The 21,003-nt window shown below is 33.5% G+C and overlaps 1 protein-coding gene across 1 annotated transcript; it reads right to left on the reverse strand.

Moving 5' to 3' along the window:
- Positions 1–17,304: 17,304 nt before the first annotated feature.
- LOC111637319 lies at positions 17,305–18,471 on the reverse strand. Its single transcript, XM_023382797.1, has one exon. The coding sequence runs from the start codon at positions 17,959–17,961 to the stop codon at positions 17,323–17,325; it is 639 nt and encodes a 212-aa protein (XP_023238565.1). The 5' UTR covers positions 17,962–18,471; the 3' UTR covers positions 17,305–17,322.
- Between the last annotated feature and the right edge of the window lie 2,532 nt (positions 18,472–21,003).

Raw genomic sequence — 21,003 nt, forward strand, 5'->3', positions numbered from 1 at the left:
AATAAATAAATAAATAAATAAATAAATAAATGTCTTGAATAGTTTTTTAAATAATTATACAGGAACATAAACTAGGATGGCCCAAAAGTCAGTTAACACCAGTAAAGACTAAATGTTAATCGTGTTGTAATTTATAATTAAATCTTTTTAATAAGCATTCTGGGTGGTCCAAAAATCAGTTAACCATTATAAAAACGCTTCGATATTTAATTATCTAGTCGTAATTTTCTGCTTTCATTAATTATGGAGAAGGAAAACACTTAGTTCTGTACTTAGTAGATGATTTATATTCATAAATGTAACTGAAACGTATTTTTAAAAAAATCCATTTACTTGGTTAACTGACTTTTGAGCCACCCTGTATATAAACGACAATATAAAATTAGTCAATTTGAGATTCCTATTTACAACTGAAATACACAAAAATAAAACATAGTTAACTGACTTTTAGACCACCCTCTATTTAAATTTAATTTAATCCCTGTATAAATGAATGTAAGTAAATTTTTATTGGACAAATAACTAGAGCATATTTAAAAATTACCATTTTCTTGTTTGAATATTTAAAATTTAAGGTAAATATTTTTGTTAATTATACTTGATTCCTGTTTAATACGATTTGTTTTTTTTTTTTTTTTTTTTTTTTTTTTTTTGTATCTTTTCTAAAATATTAAAATTATTCATGCCGAATAATTACTATACTGTATAATAATTTTCTTGGAGAGTTAAATAAATAAAAATAAAATAAAATAATAAAATTGTTTACTTCAAAAACTTGTAAATGATATTTAATTCTAATAAGAAGAGAGTAGACATTGATGATGTATAAAAGATTATTTTACAAAAATAGAAGAAAAATACAAGTATTTTCATTTATTTATTTTAATACTTTCCACATTTATTCTTATGAGTGAACGGTTGCATTTATTTTTTAATCCTTTATAAATAAATATTTAACTTTAAAAGGTGAATCACCTTTAAAGGTTCACACATAAAGGTGAACTTCTAACTCTTTAAGAGACATTTGCATCTATTTTTTACACTTTTATGAGAGAATTTTTTTCATCTATTTTATTATTTTATATACATTTATTATGAGAGAACCTTTCACCTATAAATATAAAGCTTTCACTCTTAAAGGTTCTCTCATAGGAGTAGATGTTATGAGTGAACCTTTATTCCGTATGAGTGGATGTATTTTTACCATCTATTTTTTTTTTTTTTATATCTTTCTAAGAGAACTTTTGGATCAACCTTTAAGAGCGAAAAGTAAAGATTCGTTCATAACAATAAACCTCTATTCTTTATAAGAGAATATTTATATTTTTAATACTTTTATAAAAAGAATTTTTGCACATATTTTTATATAATTTTATGAACAAACTTTCCATTCATAAGGGTGAACCTCTATCCTATTATTGCATATTTACAACTAATTTTTACAATTTTATAACAGAATCTTTGCTTCTATTTTCTCCATTTATACGAGAAAACCATTCATTCATAAGAATTACCTTACTATTCACTTGATGTAAGTGTCTTACGAGCTTATTGGGGCTCCAAAATTGTAAAAGAATAAAATAATTTTACCATTGGAATTTGTAAATAAGACATTATTAATTTACTATGTCATAAAATTATGTAGAAGAACCCCAATATCTAGGACCCCGGAAAGTCATTGCATATAGTTGCACGTTATCCTATGGACAAAAAGAACGATTGCTAGGAGCCCCAGGCGATCTTTTATAAGAAAATATTTCCCTTAAAATATTTTACTGAAAAAAATTTCTGAAAAAAAGAAGTCAAAACTTTACGTGGAGACTCCTAAAGATTTATATGTGCCCCATAAAGCTATAACGCGCCATTGATTGCATATGGGAAAACTTTAAACCATGAAGACATTTCTACCATTAAGGATAAATATTTCAATCATAAATCTTGAAAAATTCTTTGTTAAATACATATACACATAAACAATCTCCATTTAAGTATTTGTTAATTTAAAAATTACTTAAAGAGTGAACAAGTCACAAAATCTCCATACGAAAAAAAAAAATGATATTAAGGTGCTTAAAGAACTAATTTAAAGAGGAAAAAAAATCGATATCAGATGTTGGCATAATGATAAATAACTTCAATTTTTATATATTTTTGAAACTAATTTTCTTTCTTCATAAGAAGAATTACAAATGGCAACTTACATGAATCATTATTTTCTTTTAACCATTACAATATCTATAGCTTTTATATTTTTCAAACTGTTTAATTTTTTTAAAAAAAAAAGAGAGAAATTTCTCTTTCTCTCTTTCTCCAATTTATTTTAAATGTGATATTTACGCAAAACTTTTCTTTTTTTTCCCAAACATTTACAAAATTAGATACTCGTGGGACTATTTTTGTCATGTTTAGCAATTTTCTATGAGCAATCAATCATTTCTCTGCCCCTTTTTTTTTATATATACTTGTGAAAGGTTCTTTGATTGATTTTCCTTTTTTTNGATACATTGGCAATAGCTGCTTCGTCTTCTAACACGACATTGTTCTTTTCTCAATTAACCTTGAAGACCATTTACACTTACTTGAACAAGTCATAGGTAAACTGAGAGATGAGGGATTACGCCTGAACCCTGAGAAGTGCTAATTGTTAGCCCAGGAAGTTAGATATTTGGGTCATATAATTAGCAATGAAGGGATAACACCTGACCCAGAAAATGTAAAATCGATAAAAGACATCAGAGCTCCGACCAATGTCAGGGAAGTACGCAGCTTCTTGGGGATGGTAGGGTTCTTTAGGAATTTCATCCCCTCCTTCTCCAAGCTAGCATCTCCACTTACAGAACTCACAAAAAAGGGTAGGAGGTTTAATTGGGGTGACAATTGCCAGAGAAGCTTTGAGGATTTAAAAAAAGCTATTTCAAAACCCCCGATCTTGTCCCATCCAGACTTCAATAGGGACTTTTATCTGCATACTGTTGCATCTGATGATGCTGCTGCAGCTGTTCTTGAGCAGAAAAATGGTAGTGACCTAAAGCCGATCGGGTATTACAGTAGGAGATTTCAAGGAGCGGAGCGTAATTATTCTACTATAGAAAAGGAGTGTTTGGCCATTATATTGGCGTTGAGACATTTCAAACATATGATCCTTGGCCAGAGATCCGTGATCCTTTCTGATCACAAACCGTTGATTTTCCTGAACAACATTCAGAACGGTAGTCGGAGGTTGATTAGGTGGGTGATGGAAATCGCTGATTATAACATAGAGGTTAACCATGTGAGGGGTATTGACAATAAAGTGGCAGATTTTCTCTCAAGAAACATAAATAGTGTTAACCACATGAATTCGGCTGCACCCATGAAGGGGATACCGAGTAAGGAGGAAATCTGCAAATCTCAGGATAGTGATAACCTCTTTGGGCCCATAAAAAGAGACATCACACGGGGCGATGGGTTGGACAAGGAATTTGATGGTTACGTAATGATGGATGATTGTTTATATAAAAGATACTTTTGGAAGGCTCGAAGCAGCCATGTGGATCGGTTATGTGTAGGGGATGGGCTGGCTAAGAGCCTGGTCAGAGCCATCCACGAAAATGAATTATCTGAACATTGGGGTGTTGTGAAAACCGTAAAATTTATTGAGAGGAGTTATTTTATAAAGGACTTAAGGAAATTGGTAGAAGGTGTGATTAAGGAATGTGATAGTTGTCAACGTCACAATATCCATAAGGGTAAGGCCCCCCTACAAGAGAACGAGAAGGCCAATGTCCCCTTTAGAAAGATTGCGGTAGACATGATCGGCCCTATCAAAACCACTAAAAGGGGGAGTCGGTTCATCCTTGTCATCGTGGACGTGTGCACTAGATTTATCGAAGCACACGCACTACCTGATCAAACGGCGTACTCTATAAGTAATATTATATTCGATCAGGTGGTTTGCAGATACGGTGTGCCTGAGGTGATTATGTCAAATCGTGGTACTAATTTTTTGTCATCCTTCTTTGAGGATTGCTGTAAATGGCTGGGGATCAGGCGTAACATAACTACAGCATACCGCCCGTGTTCTAACGGAATGTGTGAACGGGCTAATAAGTCTCTCATCGAAATGATATCTAAGGCGTCGAGCGAGAAGAACGTGGATTGAGATGATCTTATCCCTTCCGCTTGCTTTGCTTACAACAATGCTCACCATTCTGTGTTAGATGAGTCACCAGCCTTCCTTTTGTTTGGGATGGATCAGCGCAGCCCAGCTTTCAATTAGACACCTGATCTGATGATGACAAATGAACGAAGATCATTCATACTTACTAAATTACATGCTGCAAGAGAGTTGGCGCAGAGACAGGCTGATTCCCATAATAAGAGGAACCGGGAGTATAAAAACAGGGGGAAGAACTTATTAACATTCTATGAAGGACAAAAGGTATAGATAAGACAAAAGGGTGTCAAAAGGAATAAATTCGCCCCGAACTATTTGGGCCCCTTTTGCATTTTAAAAAGAATAAACCCCACGACGTATAAGGTAGAAGGGTGTGATAGGCAAGACATCGAAACTGTACATGTAGATAGGCTCAAGCCTTGCTACGGCTGGGTACGGACCATCAAAAGGCGTCGTTCTCGTAAACAGCATATAACAGATCCGGATCCGGAGTCAGATGAGGACTACGAGAATATCGACATGTGAGAGGTTTATAGGTATCGTGATAAGAGACATACCAGAGAGGTCAGTGAGGCAGCTGATAGTAATTGTAATACTACTGTTAAGGAACCGAGACCTTACAATCTGAGGGGTAGAAAGATCGACTTTAGAAAATTGCATTTTGGTTCTGGGATTTAGTGGGGGAAATATGTAGTGCTAGGCACGTGTATTATTTTTTATTTTTTATATTCTGTGTGTTGTCACACCTTTGTTCTAGTTCTTTGTTTGTTCTTTTCAAAGTTTTGTATCGCGCGCCACCTTATGGTAGATTTTGTCGGTGATTTGATTGGCCCCTTTGGTGACCACGTGGAGGTGAAGGGAGGAGCTTATAGGAAGTTATAAAAAGGGCGACCTGACAGGAAGGAAAGGAGTTTGGCTTGCTTCTGTGTGTTTTCTAAATGGCGGAAGGGAAGACGAGGGACCAAACAGACAAAGGAGATCAGGACTCGATCCGGATATAGACAAGAACCGGCAATTTAGAGCGGATTGAACTAAGTAAGTAAAGGAATCACGTTACATCGGACTCGGTAAGCGTCGGAGAATTATCTGACTAAGGTTGGGTAAAAGAACATCATCAGACTGTTTTTCGTGGCCCAGTATTTCAGTCAAAAGAGGATTTTCGTTTCCACGTGGTCACAGCTCCAATCGGATGTCCACTCAAAAAGGAGACTGCCCTATATGAATTGTCAGGGTGGCGGATCTGCTATGTAATTCGTCTGTAACATTCATTGTGAGCGATTTGGTATTAGTACTCGCGAACCTCGAAAGCGAATGTAATATTAAGGAGACGAAAGTCGTGTGAGATTGTTACNTTTTGTTAACAGATGGCAGCACTATAATTTTTACCAAACTAGTGTGTCGTATTTTGATAATTTTATAATTATTGGTCCTTTATGACATCATTCCTGACGTGGGCGTCGTATACCTTAAACTTAGTCACGTTTTCGGAACGAATTTATTGCTTAATGAATTAAGTAATTAGGTTATATTAATGGCTTTTAAAGTTCTATAAATTAATAACCCGATTATTATTTCCTTCCTCAATTAAAATTTAATTGCTTTTAAATTTTGATATACTGTACTTTATAGGCACGAGTGAATGATGTATATGAAATATTTAAAATTGTAAAGAAAAAAAAATTAATAGTAAATGTTATTATAATAATAATACAAATTGTTCTCATAGTAAATGTAAAATTTATTGTAATTGTGAACATTACAAAGTTGTAATGAAAATTACGAGTGTTTTATTCATGTAAATTACTGTTATATGCTTTCTTACTATGCGAATATTACAGTTTTAATTCAAGTAAATTACTGTTGCTGTGTTTGGTTAAGTTGTAAAGTTTCATTTAAATAAATTAACATAGTTGTTAAAATTGCTATTCTTGTAAAGAATTTTAAACTATGTTTTACCATTCGTACTGCTCAGCAAATCTTAGTTTAACTACTTCCAGCGCTTCTATTGACTTTTCCTTCTACAACATTTCTTTCTAATAAACAAAATTTTCCTAATATATAATTCTTAAATAGGAATCTACTTTCAGTAAATTCTTATTAAGAGTCTTCCTGGTACACCTCTATAATAGATCACTCTAGTATAATAGATCTTACTAGCAGGCTCCTATTGCAGATATTTCAGTGGACCCCTCTAATAGATCTCTCTCTACAGGAGATTATTGTAGCACTCTCCTATTGCAGATGTCTTACAGGTTCTATAACTGATCTCTATAATATATCACTATAGAATAATAGATTTTTTTTTTCCTTTGCTTTTTTTTAGCTTCTATGGCAGATATTTGGGAAGTCTTTTTAAAACATCGATCTAGCATAACAGATCAGTTTTAGGCTTCTATTACAAATCTGTAATCACATTTTCTTTCATACTATAATAAATTTCAAGTACACCTCTACAATACAGGTATTTCAGTGGCTTCTTTAACAGAACTCTCTGCAAGAGATAATTGTAATAGACTCCTATTATAGTTATGTCTCGTAGGTCCTATAACACATCTCCATCACTGTTCTGTAATAGATCACACTAGTATAATAGATCTTTGTAATAGGTTCCTTTGATAATATTTCTGAAGACTCCTCTAAATGGTCTCTGCAGTATATCATTAGGTTCCTGTTATGGATCAGTTTAACAGGATCGTATTCTCCCAAAGTCTCTATAATAAATCTCTACTACATTCTTGTAATAGTTTATTCTAGTATAATACGGTTTTGTGGTAGGTTTCCCTTACAAATATTTCAATAAACCTCTTAATAGATTTTTCCACAAGAGATCACTCACTCTTATTATAGATATGTCTCATAGGTCCTATTACAGGTTTCTAGAACATCTCTGTAATAGATCACCCTACTATAGTAGATTTCTGTAATAGGTTCCTATTACTGAAATTTCAGAAGGCTTGTGAAAATGCTCTCTCCATTATAAGTTAGGCTCCTTTTACAGATTTATTTAACATGATACTATTATAAATCTATTTCGTAGGTTCTATTGTAAATCGATTTAGTGTAACAGATATTTATAATAGGTGCCCATTATAGATATCTTTAGAAGACCTCTTCTAACAGATCTCCACAATATGCTAGCAATGAAACCTTCCATATGTACAGTACAATTTACTTAATTGTTTTTCCATTTCTATTCCATGTTTACATTCTAAATAATGTATTAAACTTAAATAGAGCTTGAAATATTCCATTTCTTATTTTTTTTCCTTCTTTAAAAGTATATAAAGTTTTTGAAGTAGTTTGTTTTTTCCAGTTCGTATGACTTAATATATAACAAAAAGAAAATATTTTTTTTTGTTCATACTCTGCTTGATCGAATATATATATATATTTTACTAGCTTCGGGCTATACCCAACTTCTAAACAACACAGAATAAAAAAAAATAATCTTGAAATCTTCTACCATTAATCATTGGGATTGTTATTTTATCCAGTTAAATGTATATTTTAATCACGAATTTTCTAATCGTGTTTTCGTTTTACCAATAAGCCATTTTACATTAGAAAGGACCAATTGATGATAGCTAAATCGCTTCATTAAGCTGTTTAGTTAAGCTGATTATGTTGATGTTTCTGTGTTTCTGTCATTTAATCTATTAATTTGCATCAACGTTGCAACTCATTCGATCCTGGCAACCTTTAATCCTTTATTTTAACTACCGGTATATGGCATAATATTTTCAGGTGTAATAATATTCGATTCTTTTAAGGTTTCTTCTCGAAAAAATTATTCTCTTATTATTTAAAAAAAAACAAACAAACTATATGTTAAATAAATAAATTTCGACCAAAAACACAAATTGCAATATACTTTTTTCCGAATTTAGGCACTTTGAAATTTGAATATTTTCAATTATGAAGCTTCAAAAAGAAGAGAAAAGACACCAAAGTTTTGTCAATTGTTTATTGAATTAAATATTAGTCTTTTGTTTTTTGTGTGTTGATTTCTTGTAACTTTTTCTTTGTCTCTATCTTTATAAATATTTTACTTCTTGATCAAAAACTGAAGAAGACAAAAATCACGGTGTCAACAGTAAACCAATTTTACAAAAGGAAAAAAAAAAATTGCAAACTTAGAACTCTCTCTCTCTCTGTGTGTGTGTGTGTGTGTGTCTCTCTCTCTCTCTCTATTTCTTAGAATAGAAAGAGAGATAGAAAGAAAAGGAGACAAAAAAAGCATTCAATCGAAAACGGTACAAGTAGTATTTGAGTTTCTTTTTCCACTATCAAAATCTTGTTTCTTTTTTCAATTGGAAGTAGAAATTTCCACTTAATCTTTTAGATCCAAAGATTATTGGATCCTCAACTTTAGAATGAGTTTCAAATATTCATAATCCCTACTCGTTGGAAAATTTTGAACACGAAAAAAAAAGAGTACGTCATAAAGAGCTAGTTTAAGATCCAAAAATATTCCGCATCAAGAGAAAAACATTTTAAAAAAATTGGTAGCGTCATAATCCAATATGTGATCGATAGAGAGTATGGTTTTAATGAAATCATACATAATCTAGTGAAGCTAATAATTATATTATATCTCTATATAGATTGGGGATCTTATCTTAGATGGATGAAGTTTCATCGAAACTATACTGTGGTCGAAGATAAAGAAGTGTTCTTCAGTTAAAGAACGAAAAAGAAAAGGAAAAAAAAAAATGGATGTCTTGAAGAAATCCGTCTGTCCGATTTCGCTGGACAGATATCCAAAAAGTCAAACAAACATCTATAGAATCGATAATAGTGCAAAAATCTTGACTCTTCCTTGTTTGTTTTCTTAGGCTGTCTTAGTTAAGAATCTATCTAAAGCTCTAAGGGACTTGAAAGTGTCAACGAAGGATCGCTATTTTTATTTATGCTACTCTCCGTGATATGCAGTTTTATCGAATTGCATTGGGTATTCTATTTGGATATATCAATACCATCTGGAATTGAATTTTTTAAATGTTGTTTTTTAAATGTAAAAGAAAGAAAAAAGAAGAAGAAGAAAATAAATTTCAATCGAGTATTCAAATATTTTTTTTTTATTCTACATTCGATACTAATTCTTTTATTTTTTTTCCTATCTTCTTCCCTCTGTTTACAGAAGAAATGTGATTTATAGTATGCCTACTACTCCATATCTTATAGCTAGATTATAAAACGAAAAAATACTGTTTGTAAAAGTTTATTGATGTAGATTATTTATAGAGGTATACTATTATAAATTAGTTTCATTACTTATGCATTTACTTCTATGTACAGCTCATAGAATATTTTTGAGAATATAACATAATTAGAACTAATATAAATAGTATATATTGAATTACACAATATTTTTGGCTCTTCCAGCACTAAGAGGACCCTTTTTTCTATGCCTATCGTTGGTTTGGCCAAGCTCATAATTGCAGAGGGACGGGGTATCCAGGGATTTTTTTTTCTTGGCCACGCCGATTTAATTCGGGCCCTCCAGAATGGCAAACTGGCCTTATACCGCCTCGGCTATCCGGCCTGCATTCTACATATTATAAATTGAAGTGTAATGTATTTAACTATTGTATTATATATAAGTGTATATATAATGTATACGTTATAAACTTAATGTAACTATATTACATCAAGTGTGTAATATTTATAATAGGGTGAGCTGGAGCTCGAACCAACTCAGTTATGAAGCCTTCCCCTTCGAAATCTATAAAAATATTTAATAAAATTAGTAAAATAAATAAATTTTTCATCGTTTATCATAAGAATCTATAATTTTTTTTATCATATTTTTACATTAAAAAAGTAATTTTATGCCCTTTGCTCGAAAGCTCCGTTCTATTCTTGCTGTGTTTCTATAGAGGCCACTTCAATAAATTTATTATTTTCAACAGTAATTTGTTAATATTTTACGAAAAGTTAGAAAAACTTTAATATAAAATATTTTTTGATCTGTATTGATAGTTGCTCAACTGTAATACTGTTCAATAATTCCGTCTTATAAGTAAATGGCCGGAGCAAAATGATAAGAAGAAACTGTTGAAAAATCCACTGAAAGATTAGAAATGATACTTTTCACCCATTTATTTCGTAAGATAGCTGAAAGTACTTGATCTAGCATAAGAATTTTCCATTAAAGTAAACTGTTATTTAGTATTTGATATGACGATAAGTTCAAATAAAATATCATACAGATGAAAATTCTTTAAAAAACCCCTCACTACTAACATTTTACATCGAAAAAAAATGAGAGTTTCTATAATAATTCCCGTATTAAAATAATGATAAATGATTTTTTTTTGTTACTAAAAAACTTTAATAAAATATTATTAATGTGAAGAAATGATTCGCGAATTTATTTTTCAGTAAAAATTAATTTAAAAAAAAGAAAAATAAGNCCTTCTCTAATCTCCAGCGAACACTTACAAATAAAACTTTATATTCTAAATTATATATAGAAATTTCATTCATAGACGGATAGAAAAGTTGTGTGTGTTTAATTAGTCTGTTGTTAAAGTAGGCTTCTATTAGATCTAAAAGCCTTCTATTAGCTTAGATTTTTCTACTTATAATGGTGGTTGGTACAGAACAATATAAATCAAGTAAGTAATAGATATTTATTACAAAGTAATCGTTAGTGTTGTAACATAGGGTAAATTTAATGTAGAAAAGTGTATAAAGTGATAACCTAGTAACACGACACGTAAATTTAGATTATTCAGATGGATAAGTATTTACAAGTTAGCAATAAGAAGTGCTTTGAACGCTTTTTAAATATTCTTTTGTGTGAACTTCTTTAGTGGCACTCAAGTTAGCCAAAGCGATGAAAGTGAATGACAAAGAGCTTGTAATTGAAATTGCAAGAAAAAAAGAAGACGACTTTCGAGACAATTAGGTGAGTCAATGAAGCTTCTCCCCTGAGAAGTAACATACAGGATGTGTAAAAAAAAACCAAAAGTGTTTGGGTTTTTTTTTTTCAGTAACTTATCACACAAGAAATTCTTATTGACATAGATTTCATCGATAATTTATCAGTACATACGTGAAACTGGAACAGCCCTAAAAATTAGATTAAGAAAACATTTATGTGCTATAAAATATAATTACACTAATTCATCAGTGGCCATACATTGTAAAGGAGAAGGTTGCGATATCTCACTTGATAATGTTAAAATACTCAAAAGAGAACAAAATATAAAACGGAAATTATATTAAAATAAATGAATAAAAAATGAACTTTACTAACGATAGTCTATTAGTGAGATCGGGCAACCATTCCTTCATGACAGGTAGAGTCCATTGGAGAATTCATCCAAACCCTTTTTCCCCCATCAGGTTATAATACACTGTGTTGTATGTTTGTCGATTTATGTTGATCTCAGAGCGTAATTTGTATAATTTTATGATGGTTTTAAGAGATTTTACTTTCAATTTTTTTGAAGAAAAATGTGAAAGTACAGTAGAGCGTCGATTATCCGAAAGAATTCCAGTCGGCAAATTTAAATTTTCGCCAGTGCTGTGGCACTGATATCTTTGGCTATGTCTNAATCTACTGTTTTTGGTATCTTCATCCTCCATTTCTTCTTCTTCCAAAAAATATTTCTCTTCCCATGCAAAGATGACAGAACCATTATTAATATCTACTTTTAACTTATTTGTTACTTCATCTTGTAACTTATATCTAAAGGAGGGTCCTTTTTTTTCATGTTTCAGAGGCTTTCTATCTATTTTTAGTGTCAATAGGGGCTAGTTTCTTATCTAAGAAGTAAAAGAAAAGATAAGATATAGCTGTGACTTCTCTCAGGAACTACAAAATAGTCAAGTAGTCCCAACATGGACGACATAATCTATAAGATATTAATTGATTCTAGCAAACAGAATGTATCCCCTCTTTCCCCCTCCTTCAAATGTTTATAATTTAAATTATAAATTTGAATAATGCCCGAAGACGAAATTATTACAAAGTTTTGAAATTTAAATATTTATTAAAATCTTTCATTATAACAAGATTTAGAAAAATATCATTTAACTTAACGACTCTTCATTATAGTAAGAAAGAGGGGAAGGGGGGTGTGTGAGTAATTTATGTGTTTTAAAAGCTTTAAATACTTTGATAAATAATTAAATTTCTTTGTACAAATTAATGACTTTTAAAAAGTCCAATACATTATAACAATTTGATCTCTGGTCCAGAATCTCTTTGAAACTTGCATTTCCAAAATGCTGTCTACGCCTGATCTTAAAGGCAGAGCAGTCAAGCAGTATGTGTTTTATAGTAAGAGGACAGTTGCAATACTGGCATACTGGCTGCTCCTCACCCTTCAAAAGGTATTGATGAGTCAACCGAGTATGTCCAATCCTCAAACGACTAAAAACAACCTCAGATCTCCTGTCATAGAATTTCTTCTGTTTCCAATTTTCTATCGTAGGTTTGATCTCATGCAGTTTATTGTGGATTTGTGCATTCCACATATTTTGCCATCTCTCCACTAGTCGTTTTTTAACAACTAACTTCAAATCACCTCCTTCAATATGCATTGTATGCTGTGAAGGACTAGCTGACTTTGCAGCTGCATCAGCTACTTCATTTCCTCTAATACCTACATGGCCTGGGACCCAACAAAATTTTACAAAAATATTACTCGCACACAGATGGCAAAAAAGTTTATGGATTTTAATCACTATGGAGTGACAACTAGGTTCATATGAGATCAAAGCCTGAAGTGCACTAACTGAGTCAGTGTAAATCACGCAGCGACGATGACCTTTTCTGATTACATACTTTAAGGCTAAATAAGTAGCCTGCAGCTCTGCAGTAAATATGGAAGGATTTGATTCAATTTGTTCTGCCACGATTTCATCCTGGCGAACAAAGGCTGAGCCAACATAATCATCCGATTTAGAACCGTCAGTATAAATAGGAATTAAATTCTTGTTTTCGTGTTGAACCTCTGCAAAGTGCTGTATGTAGATATAGTCTGGAGTGGATTCGTTAGGTAACTGCTTTAAGCTAAAGTCAATATTTATTGAAGGAGTTGACCAGGGTGGTATACTATCAACCTCGGGCTGTGAAATATTGCCCATTTTCAGGTCAATCGTGCTGCTTACATTCTCCATTCCTATGTTGTATGAAGGGACACTGCTTGGGCGAGCTACAAATAATGTTGTCAGTTGGGTATCTGATACGGTACAAACAACTGAAGGTTTAGTTTGGAATTTCTGCTTAATATAATAAAAGAGAGACAAGTGTTCTCTCCTGAGTGATAGTGGAGTCTAATAAGCATCCACGTACAGACTTTGTACAGGAAAGGTGCGAAAGGCACCAGTGCACAAACGCAGAGCTTGATGATGGATGGGATCCAGCATCCGAAGAGTAGATTCTCGCACAGAGCCATAAACAATGCACCCGTAATCCAGCTTGGAGCAAACAAGGTCCCTATAAATCCTGAGAATCGAAACTTTGTCTGCTCCCCAGGATGAGCAGCATAGTACTTTTAAAAGTTTTAGCGCTTTTAAACATCTACTCTTCAAATTGCGCAAATGTGGCGAAAATGTCAATTTATGGTCAAACAAAACGCCCAAAAATTTAGCCTCATTCACAATTGGTATTTTAAACCCATTTAAATAAATTTCGGGATCCAGATAAAAACCACGCCTTCAACAAAAGTGAATGCACGAGGTCTTCTCTACATTGAAACTAAAACCATTCTTATTTGACCAATTGTCTATGCGATTTAGGGAGGTTTGCAGTTGTCTCTCAATGAAACTCATGTTACTAGACTGGCAGATCTGAAAATCATCCACATACAAAGAGTGTTTCACACTGAGAGGGAGACAGTTAGCTATGCTGTTAATTTTGATTAGGAACAGAGTCACACTCAAAATACAACGAGGTACGCCTTCTTCTTGGATAAAAGGCCTAGATAGTGTGTTGCCCATCCTAACTTGAAATCTTCGATTCTGTAGGAAGTTTTTTATAAAAATCGGCATATTACCTCGTAATCCGAATTCATGCAAATCGCGAAGTATCCCGTATCTCCAGCATCGATCGTAAGCTTTCTTTATATCAAAAAATACAGACACTATGTAAGGAACCAAGTCCGAACGTTATTTTTATTTACTTTTATTTTGCTTATTATTCTATTTTTTGTTTAGGGCTTATGTATTATTAGGACGAAAGTTTCCTCACCATTCACCTTAGTAACTTAAAAATAGAAGAAAAACCAACTCACCGATGAAAGAAAAGCGCCGTAGAAAAACTTGCGCACACTTGCGCTTCCCGAGCAGAAAAAAGTAAGTCCGCACCGAGAAAAGTGGGGGAGACCCCACAAGCACGAATTAGGACCTCACTAAACCTTAAAGAATAAAAAAACGTCCCGAAAATTATGAAAAAGAATAATGTAAAAGGTTAGAGAGTATTGTCTAAAAATAGGCTGCCAGAAAAACGAAAAAAAAAGTTTATTGTTAGCGTTAAGTATGTAAATGAGGGAGTGATCTCATTCAGAATTGTGACGTCACCTCACACTATAAAGCCTCTAACTCAAGTGAAAACAAACGAGGTGAATTCCTGATAGCAACGAGCTTTAATGAGCTTAGTAGCAGTGAACGAGAGAGGTGTCCGATAGGATCAAATAGTTCCAAGGCAATTTTGAAGTTATTCGATTTATGGATCGACGATTATAGAGTGTTCAGAGTTTGAGGAAATAGGTTCCTAGTATATTGAGGTGACGATTAGGATCTTTAATTTATAAGAAATATTGTTTATATGTTAAGTCTTTAATTTTTCTCGAATTCCAAAAGGGAATAAAATTAAGTTAGAAATAGATTGATTTGAGTTTTGTCGGGTTCATTCTTGTTGAATTTCATTGAATAAATTATTGTTTGATTTTTACTAAATACTGTATATAGTTCATTACTAGAAGTTTAATTGAATAAACTTTTTTTATTTTATTTTTTAATTGACAAACCTCGTCATTATTTAATTCGGTGCACGGTTAAAGTCCAGGCCTGGCACGCTAACGCGTATCCGCGTAAAGTACCCGTTAGGGAATTACTATTTCAGGCACGCAGTAGTGTCGATAATCGTTGGAAAAGTCGGAAAAATAATATAGTACTTTACAACTAAATGCTGTCGTCGAACAAACGCTTCGCGTATAGATGTTTCAAGGTTTACCAGGTTATCAGTGGTACTTCTGTTCCAACGGAAACCACTCTGATGTGGTGAAAAGTATTCCTTTTTCTCTAAGAGATACATTAGACATCTGTTTACCATTCTCTCGAAAAGTTTACAAAGACAACTCGTCAGGGAGATTGGTCTATAATTAGAGGAATTCTTGGGATCTTTACCTGGCTTGGGAATGGGAATAATGATAGATAGCCTCCAAGAGTCGGGAAAAGTATGTTCTGTCCATATTCTGTTAAACAGATTCAGAAGATTAGAAAGGGAGTTGTTTGACAGATTTTTAATCATGCTATAATAGATTTTATCCGGGCCTACAGCAGTATTCCCCAAGGGAGAAATCGCTGTATGTAGTTCTGTGCTGGTGAATGGCACATTATACTCCTCATTAGATGAGGAGTGGAAGTTTAAATATTGTTTTTCACTTTGGGCTTTATAAGCTTGAAAATTGCTATTATACATTACATTGCTGGATAAAAAAGACAACATTTCACCCAACATATCAGCAATATCCTGTATATCGCTGATTATTGTGCCATTATTTTCTATCATGAAAAGAGAGTGAGCAGCATATTTGCCATTGACTTTATGGATTTTATTTCAGACTGCTTTTAATCCAGTGAAAGATGTTATGCTAGAAACATACTTCCTCCAAGAATCCCTTTGGCTTTGCCTCCTTATTCTTCTGGCATTTGCCTTTGCTTTTTTAAAAGCAGTGAAATTACTAGCAGTGGGGTATCTTCTAAAAATCCCCCATGCTTTCTTTTGTGCTTTAAGTGCTGCTTCGCAATTCTGATCCCACCATGATTTCGGACGCTTTGGATATCTGGTTGATGTTTTCCCCATTGTTTTTTCAGCTGCCTGTATAATACTAGAAGTGACAACTTTAACTGCGTCATTGATATCAGCAGTATTGACCATTTCCTCAGTGATGTCAGCCAAAGAGGAGAATGCAGGCCAATCTGCCGTTTCCAGTTTCCAGCGTGGGGGACAGGCTGTTTCACAGCTTTCTCTGCCTCGGTATTTTAGAAATATTGGGAAGTGGTCACTAGAGAGTGGATTAGATCCTATCTCTTATGAAAATCCTGAAAACAGGTTTGGACTTGCTAAAGATAGATCAATGGCAGTGAATGTTCTTGTTGGGGCATGGAAGTATGTCACTTCTCCAGTATTAAATAAATGTAGTTGGTGATTGCCTATGAATCTTTCAATGGCTCTGCCTCAGTGGTTGATGTCAGGACTGCCCCACATTGGATTGTGGCCATTAAAATCACCAAGTAAAAGAAATGGAGTAGGCAGCTGTTCAACTAATGCATCCAGTTCATCTTCGTTGACTCTGACATCTGGTGGCAAGTATATAGAGCAAACTGTGACAGTTACTCCAATAGAAATTCTGACTGCCACAGCTTGAAGGTCTGTTGTTATTTGTACCGGCAAAGATGGTATGTGATTGGAAACCAGAATAGCCACACCGCCACTGGCATGGATGTGGCTATCATCATCCTTGCGGTAAATTCCAAACCCTTTTAAAGTAATTCCCTCTCCAGGTTTCAGATGGGTCTCCTGGAGTGCCACACAGAGAGATGAGGTAGATGATGTCAAATGTTTAATGTCAGAAAAGTTGTTGCAGAAACTACGACAGTTCCATTGGATTATTTTATAATCCATTATGTGTTTGAGGCAGCATTCTTAGAAAAAATGTCCCTCTTCAGTTTAACTGATGATTTTCCTTTTAGAGGAGACGTTGGTTGGGTCACCTCCATATTAGTCTCTTCATCAGATATCAGAGAACTCACTCATGGACTGAGCCTCTATTTTTTAGATTTAGAGAGAGCTGTTTCACTCTGTTTGTTTAGTGGGTTCTTACTAGCCTTTTTAGAACCCAGATTTCTTGTAATTACCTCTGTTTTAGGCAGAAATTTTTTTCCTTTTGTGATCTCCTTTTCTGGTGTTTGCGTAGACGAAAGTATTAAGATTTCGCATGGCGAGTAAGAGATTCGCTTTGGGAGACAGAGATATCGGTTTGAACCCCACATGTCTTTGTGGATTTTAACACAGAAGCAAATGTTTTCTGTTTCACTGCTGTGCTTTGAGTGACCATGCGCCGAGCCTCCGGATATGGTATGTTGTTAATGGCTTTTACTCGCTGGATCTCTTTCTCTCTCTGCCATGCTAAACATTTTTGAGAGTAGGCGGGATGGGCATTTTTGCAATTCACACAGCATGGAGTAGTGATACACTCAGTACTGTCGTGACCTTCAGTTCCACACTGTGCGCATATGCTTTTCCCTTGACACGATATTTGTGAATGTCCAAATCGCTGGCATTTAAAGCAACGCAGCAGATTTGGAACATAAGGGCGAACTGGGAAGCGCAGATAACCTGCTGTAATAACAGATGGCAAAGTCGGTTTATTAAATGTCAAAATAAGATGTTTGGTGGGAATCAACTTGCCATCTCGACGATTGGAAATGCGTCGGACAGCAGTGACTCCTTGATCTGAAAGGCTAATCTGAATATCTGATTCATCTTCAGATATCAGATCAATTTCAGATATTACCCCACGTGATAAGTTTAGGCTCGCATGTGGGGTGACAGTGACTTCCATTTCTCCTAGGGTCTTTGTTTCCAGAAGTTTTGCCGATTGTTGTGGGGAAGCTGTTTCCACCAGTAAATCTCCAGATCTTAATTTTTGTATTTTTTTTCAACTGTCCAATGGTCGATTCAAACAATTTTTGAATCAAGAAAGGTGAAGCTTTAGCCAAGGGTTTTTCTCCGGTTGCGTGCACTACTAAGTACGCTGGATTAGTGAAGATTTTTTCGTTTGTTTTTGTTGTTGGTGCACAAGAACTTTTTGAATTTTTTTAATCTTGAAGAGCACATCTTGTCTGACGTGTCCGCCCGGTCTGCATCGATCGGTTGACTCCAAGCCGAGGTCAAGAATGACTCAACAACCAGCCGATTGACTCAAACGGAGCCTGATTTGAGCCTCCCGTTTATCCAAAGCAGAGGCCAAAGCAGTGTATTGGGGACGTTATGTTGCCCCTCAACTACCAAAATCCCCCTTTCCGGCATATGGGACACCACGCACGGCAAACTCGTGGGTGGGCGTTCAGGTCCCAGGGATGGTAAAGAAGACTTACTAAACCATCTCTGGGAGGTCCCCTCACCACGGACAGGAACCCACACCAAGGGGTAAATATGTTCGAATTTCATGTCATATCCTGAAAATTTTGTATGCTGGGGCGTTCCTAACCTGAGGTACCACTGTAAAAGCTTTTTTATTTTAAGGGATCCACTATTAAAAAAATTTACAGAAATCAAATCTTTCAAATAGAAGTTTAGAACGATTTAATTAATTTGATAAAAAAAAACTCCCATGAAAAAATAATAGCGCAATAAATTATGTAATTAAAAAATCGTCATAAAATATTTTCGCAGCCAAAATAATTCAGGAAATTTGCAGAGATCATAGATAACGATGTATTTATGCTGACATGTCCATACAATTTTTGGAAAAGTCAAGGCCCTTTCTGAGGGTCCTTAAGGTCTATTCCAGAGTTATCTCGGGATAAGTTATGCGCAGTTGCACTTAATATTACAGGCGTAAATAGTAAAATTATATATGATGCAGTCATTGGAAAGTCATTAAATTGACCTAACTACCTTCGCGGGCTTGGCATATGCCTATCATAAGTCCGAAAGCAAATTTACAATGAAAAGATACCCAGCCATTGGTTATGATGAACGTCAGGGTGTTCAAATCATCAAGGGGATATTTAAAAATTTTTAAAAAGTCTCGACGGGCTGCAATCTATGTATTGGTGAACCGCATGTTTGACATGCTTGGCGTCATGGGCGTAGCCAGAGTTTTGTTGTGGGGGGCCTAGTAGAGGCCAACTTAACACAAAATTGAATTATTTCAAATTATTCATAACATTGGGCACAGTGGACCTTTTTTTAAAATTAGTATTCAAAATTTTTAGCTTTAAGTTTTTTGTTGTTTCCAAATCGGCTTAACACTTTTTCGGCTGTGATTTTCTGAGGGGGACACCAGGTTCACTGGGGAGGGCCGTGCCCACCCAGGCTCTCCCCTCGCTACGCCAGGCTGGCGTAGACATCTTGCCGTCATTAAATAAATTATTAACATTTTTAAATAATCGTAAATTATAATTAAAAGTAATATAGAATTCAGTAATAATAAAGAAAAAATTTACTTAAAATTTAAATAATTTTTTTTAAAAAGCATCAAATTTTGATACATGTTTACTGGCAACGTAATCCGATTTTAATTCTCCTATTGGCTAAATATTTCCGATAGTCTTCGTTTTCGTTCAAGAGGATTAGGATTATAGAATGGCACAGGTAATTTTAATCATTAATATTAATTATGTAATGCGATTTTATATACACTATTAATAGTTTATACTATAAACTAAGCATTTGAATCCGGTGTTGCTCAAATATTCATTCAAATTCGCTTATTTTGAATCTGTTAAAGATTTATTGTTTTTGGATTAACAGAAGGTCGAAATGATTAGTAAATATATTAATTTCGAAAATGTATACTATATGTGCCACTATTTACTATTATTCTTTATTATTTAGACTTTAAACTCATAAACTTTCTCCTCATCCCTGAAGAATAAAATTTTTAAACATGACGGCACAAGTAACGGTAAAAATTTCAAATGTAAAAATGACCTAGGATAGGTTTTAAAAAATGGTTTTAATGCATTTGAATTTATTTTATTTTTACTTATCTATGAACAAACACCTCTTCTAATGATAAAATGAGAAATAAAATCAGAATTCAGACGGTTGGCTATTTCTTGCCACGATTTCTGGCGATCTTTTAAGGTAACGTAAACCTCTAACTTCCCCGCCATTTTGGGGTTTGAGTCGCATGTTTTAAGCAAACTTGTAGCAGCCAGTTTTATACGACATTAATTAAACTAAAATTGCATAAATTCAGTGATTTTAAGTCAAAAATATAATAGTAATTTCGGATGATTACGCAACCCAAATTTTATGTAACGTTTTCATCAAATAGTTTAAAAGAAACAATCATCCATATCATTCGCTGTCGTGATTGAAATTAATTAAATAGGTGTTAAACTAATCCAATTACGTATATAGGCACTTCGAAAAGTGATACAATAACATCAAAAAAAAAAAAATATAAAGAATATAATAATATAACAAATTTATAATTATTTTTTAAAGCATGATTGGTTATAAAATTAAGATGAAATTCAATAGTATTATCAATAAATGTTATCAATGTAATGCTCATTTTATGATAAGTAATAGATGTGTACAGTATACTGTATATATTTTTAATTTATAAATAGCTTTCAAAAAATTCCAAAAATTAAATTTTAAATTAAATTATTTGACCATAAACTGACATATACTTGAATAGAATACAATATATTCAAACAAAATATGAATATTCGTTGCAATAGCAAAATAATGCTAAATTTTTTTTTACAATTAAATAGTCATTTTTTTTTTTTCATTGGATAGTCATCATTTCCCCAATTGGGGATCAGAGTCACCCTTGTCCCGCTATCTGCACCACAAGGGAAACGCTATCTTTATTTCTTATTTACAATAATACTTTTAAAAGTCTTAATACATACAACTA

The sequence above is a fragment of the Centruroides sculpturatus genome, unplaced genomic scaffold, assembly GCF_000671375.1.
Source record: "Centruroides sculpturatus isolate CEXI.00-Female unplaced genomic scaffold, Cexi_2.0 scaffold1056, whole genome shotgun sequence".
Classification (NCBI taxonomy): Eukaryota; Metazoa; Arthropoda; class Arachnida; order Scorpiones; family Buthidae; genus Centruroides; species Centruroides sculpturatus.

Bases quoted from the DNA above. Each gene is read 5' to 3' on its own strand.
- LOC111637319 (XM_023382797.1), bottom strand. From the start codon at position 17,961: ATGGAAGTCACTGTCACCCCACATGCGAGCCTAAACTTATCACGTGGG.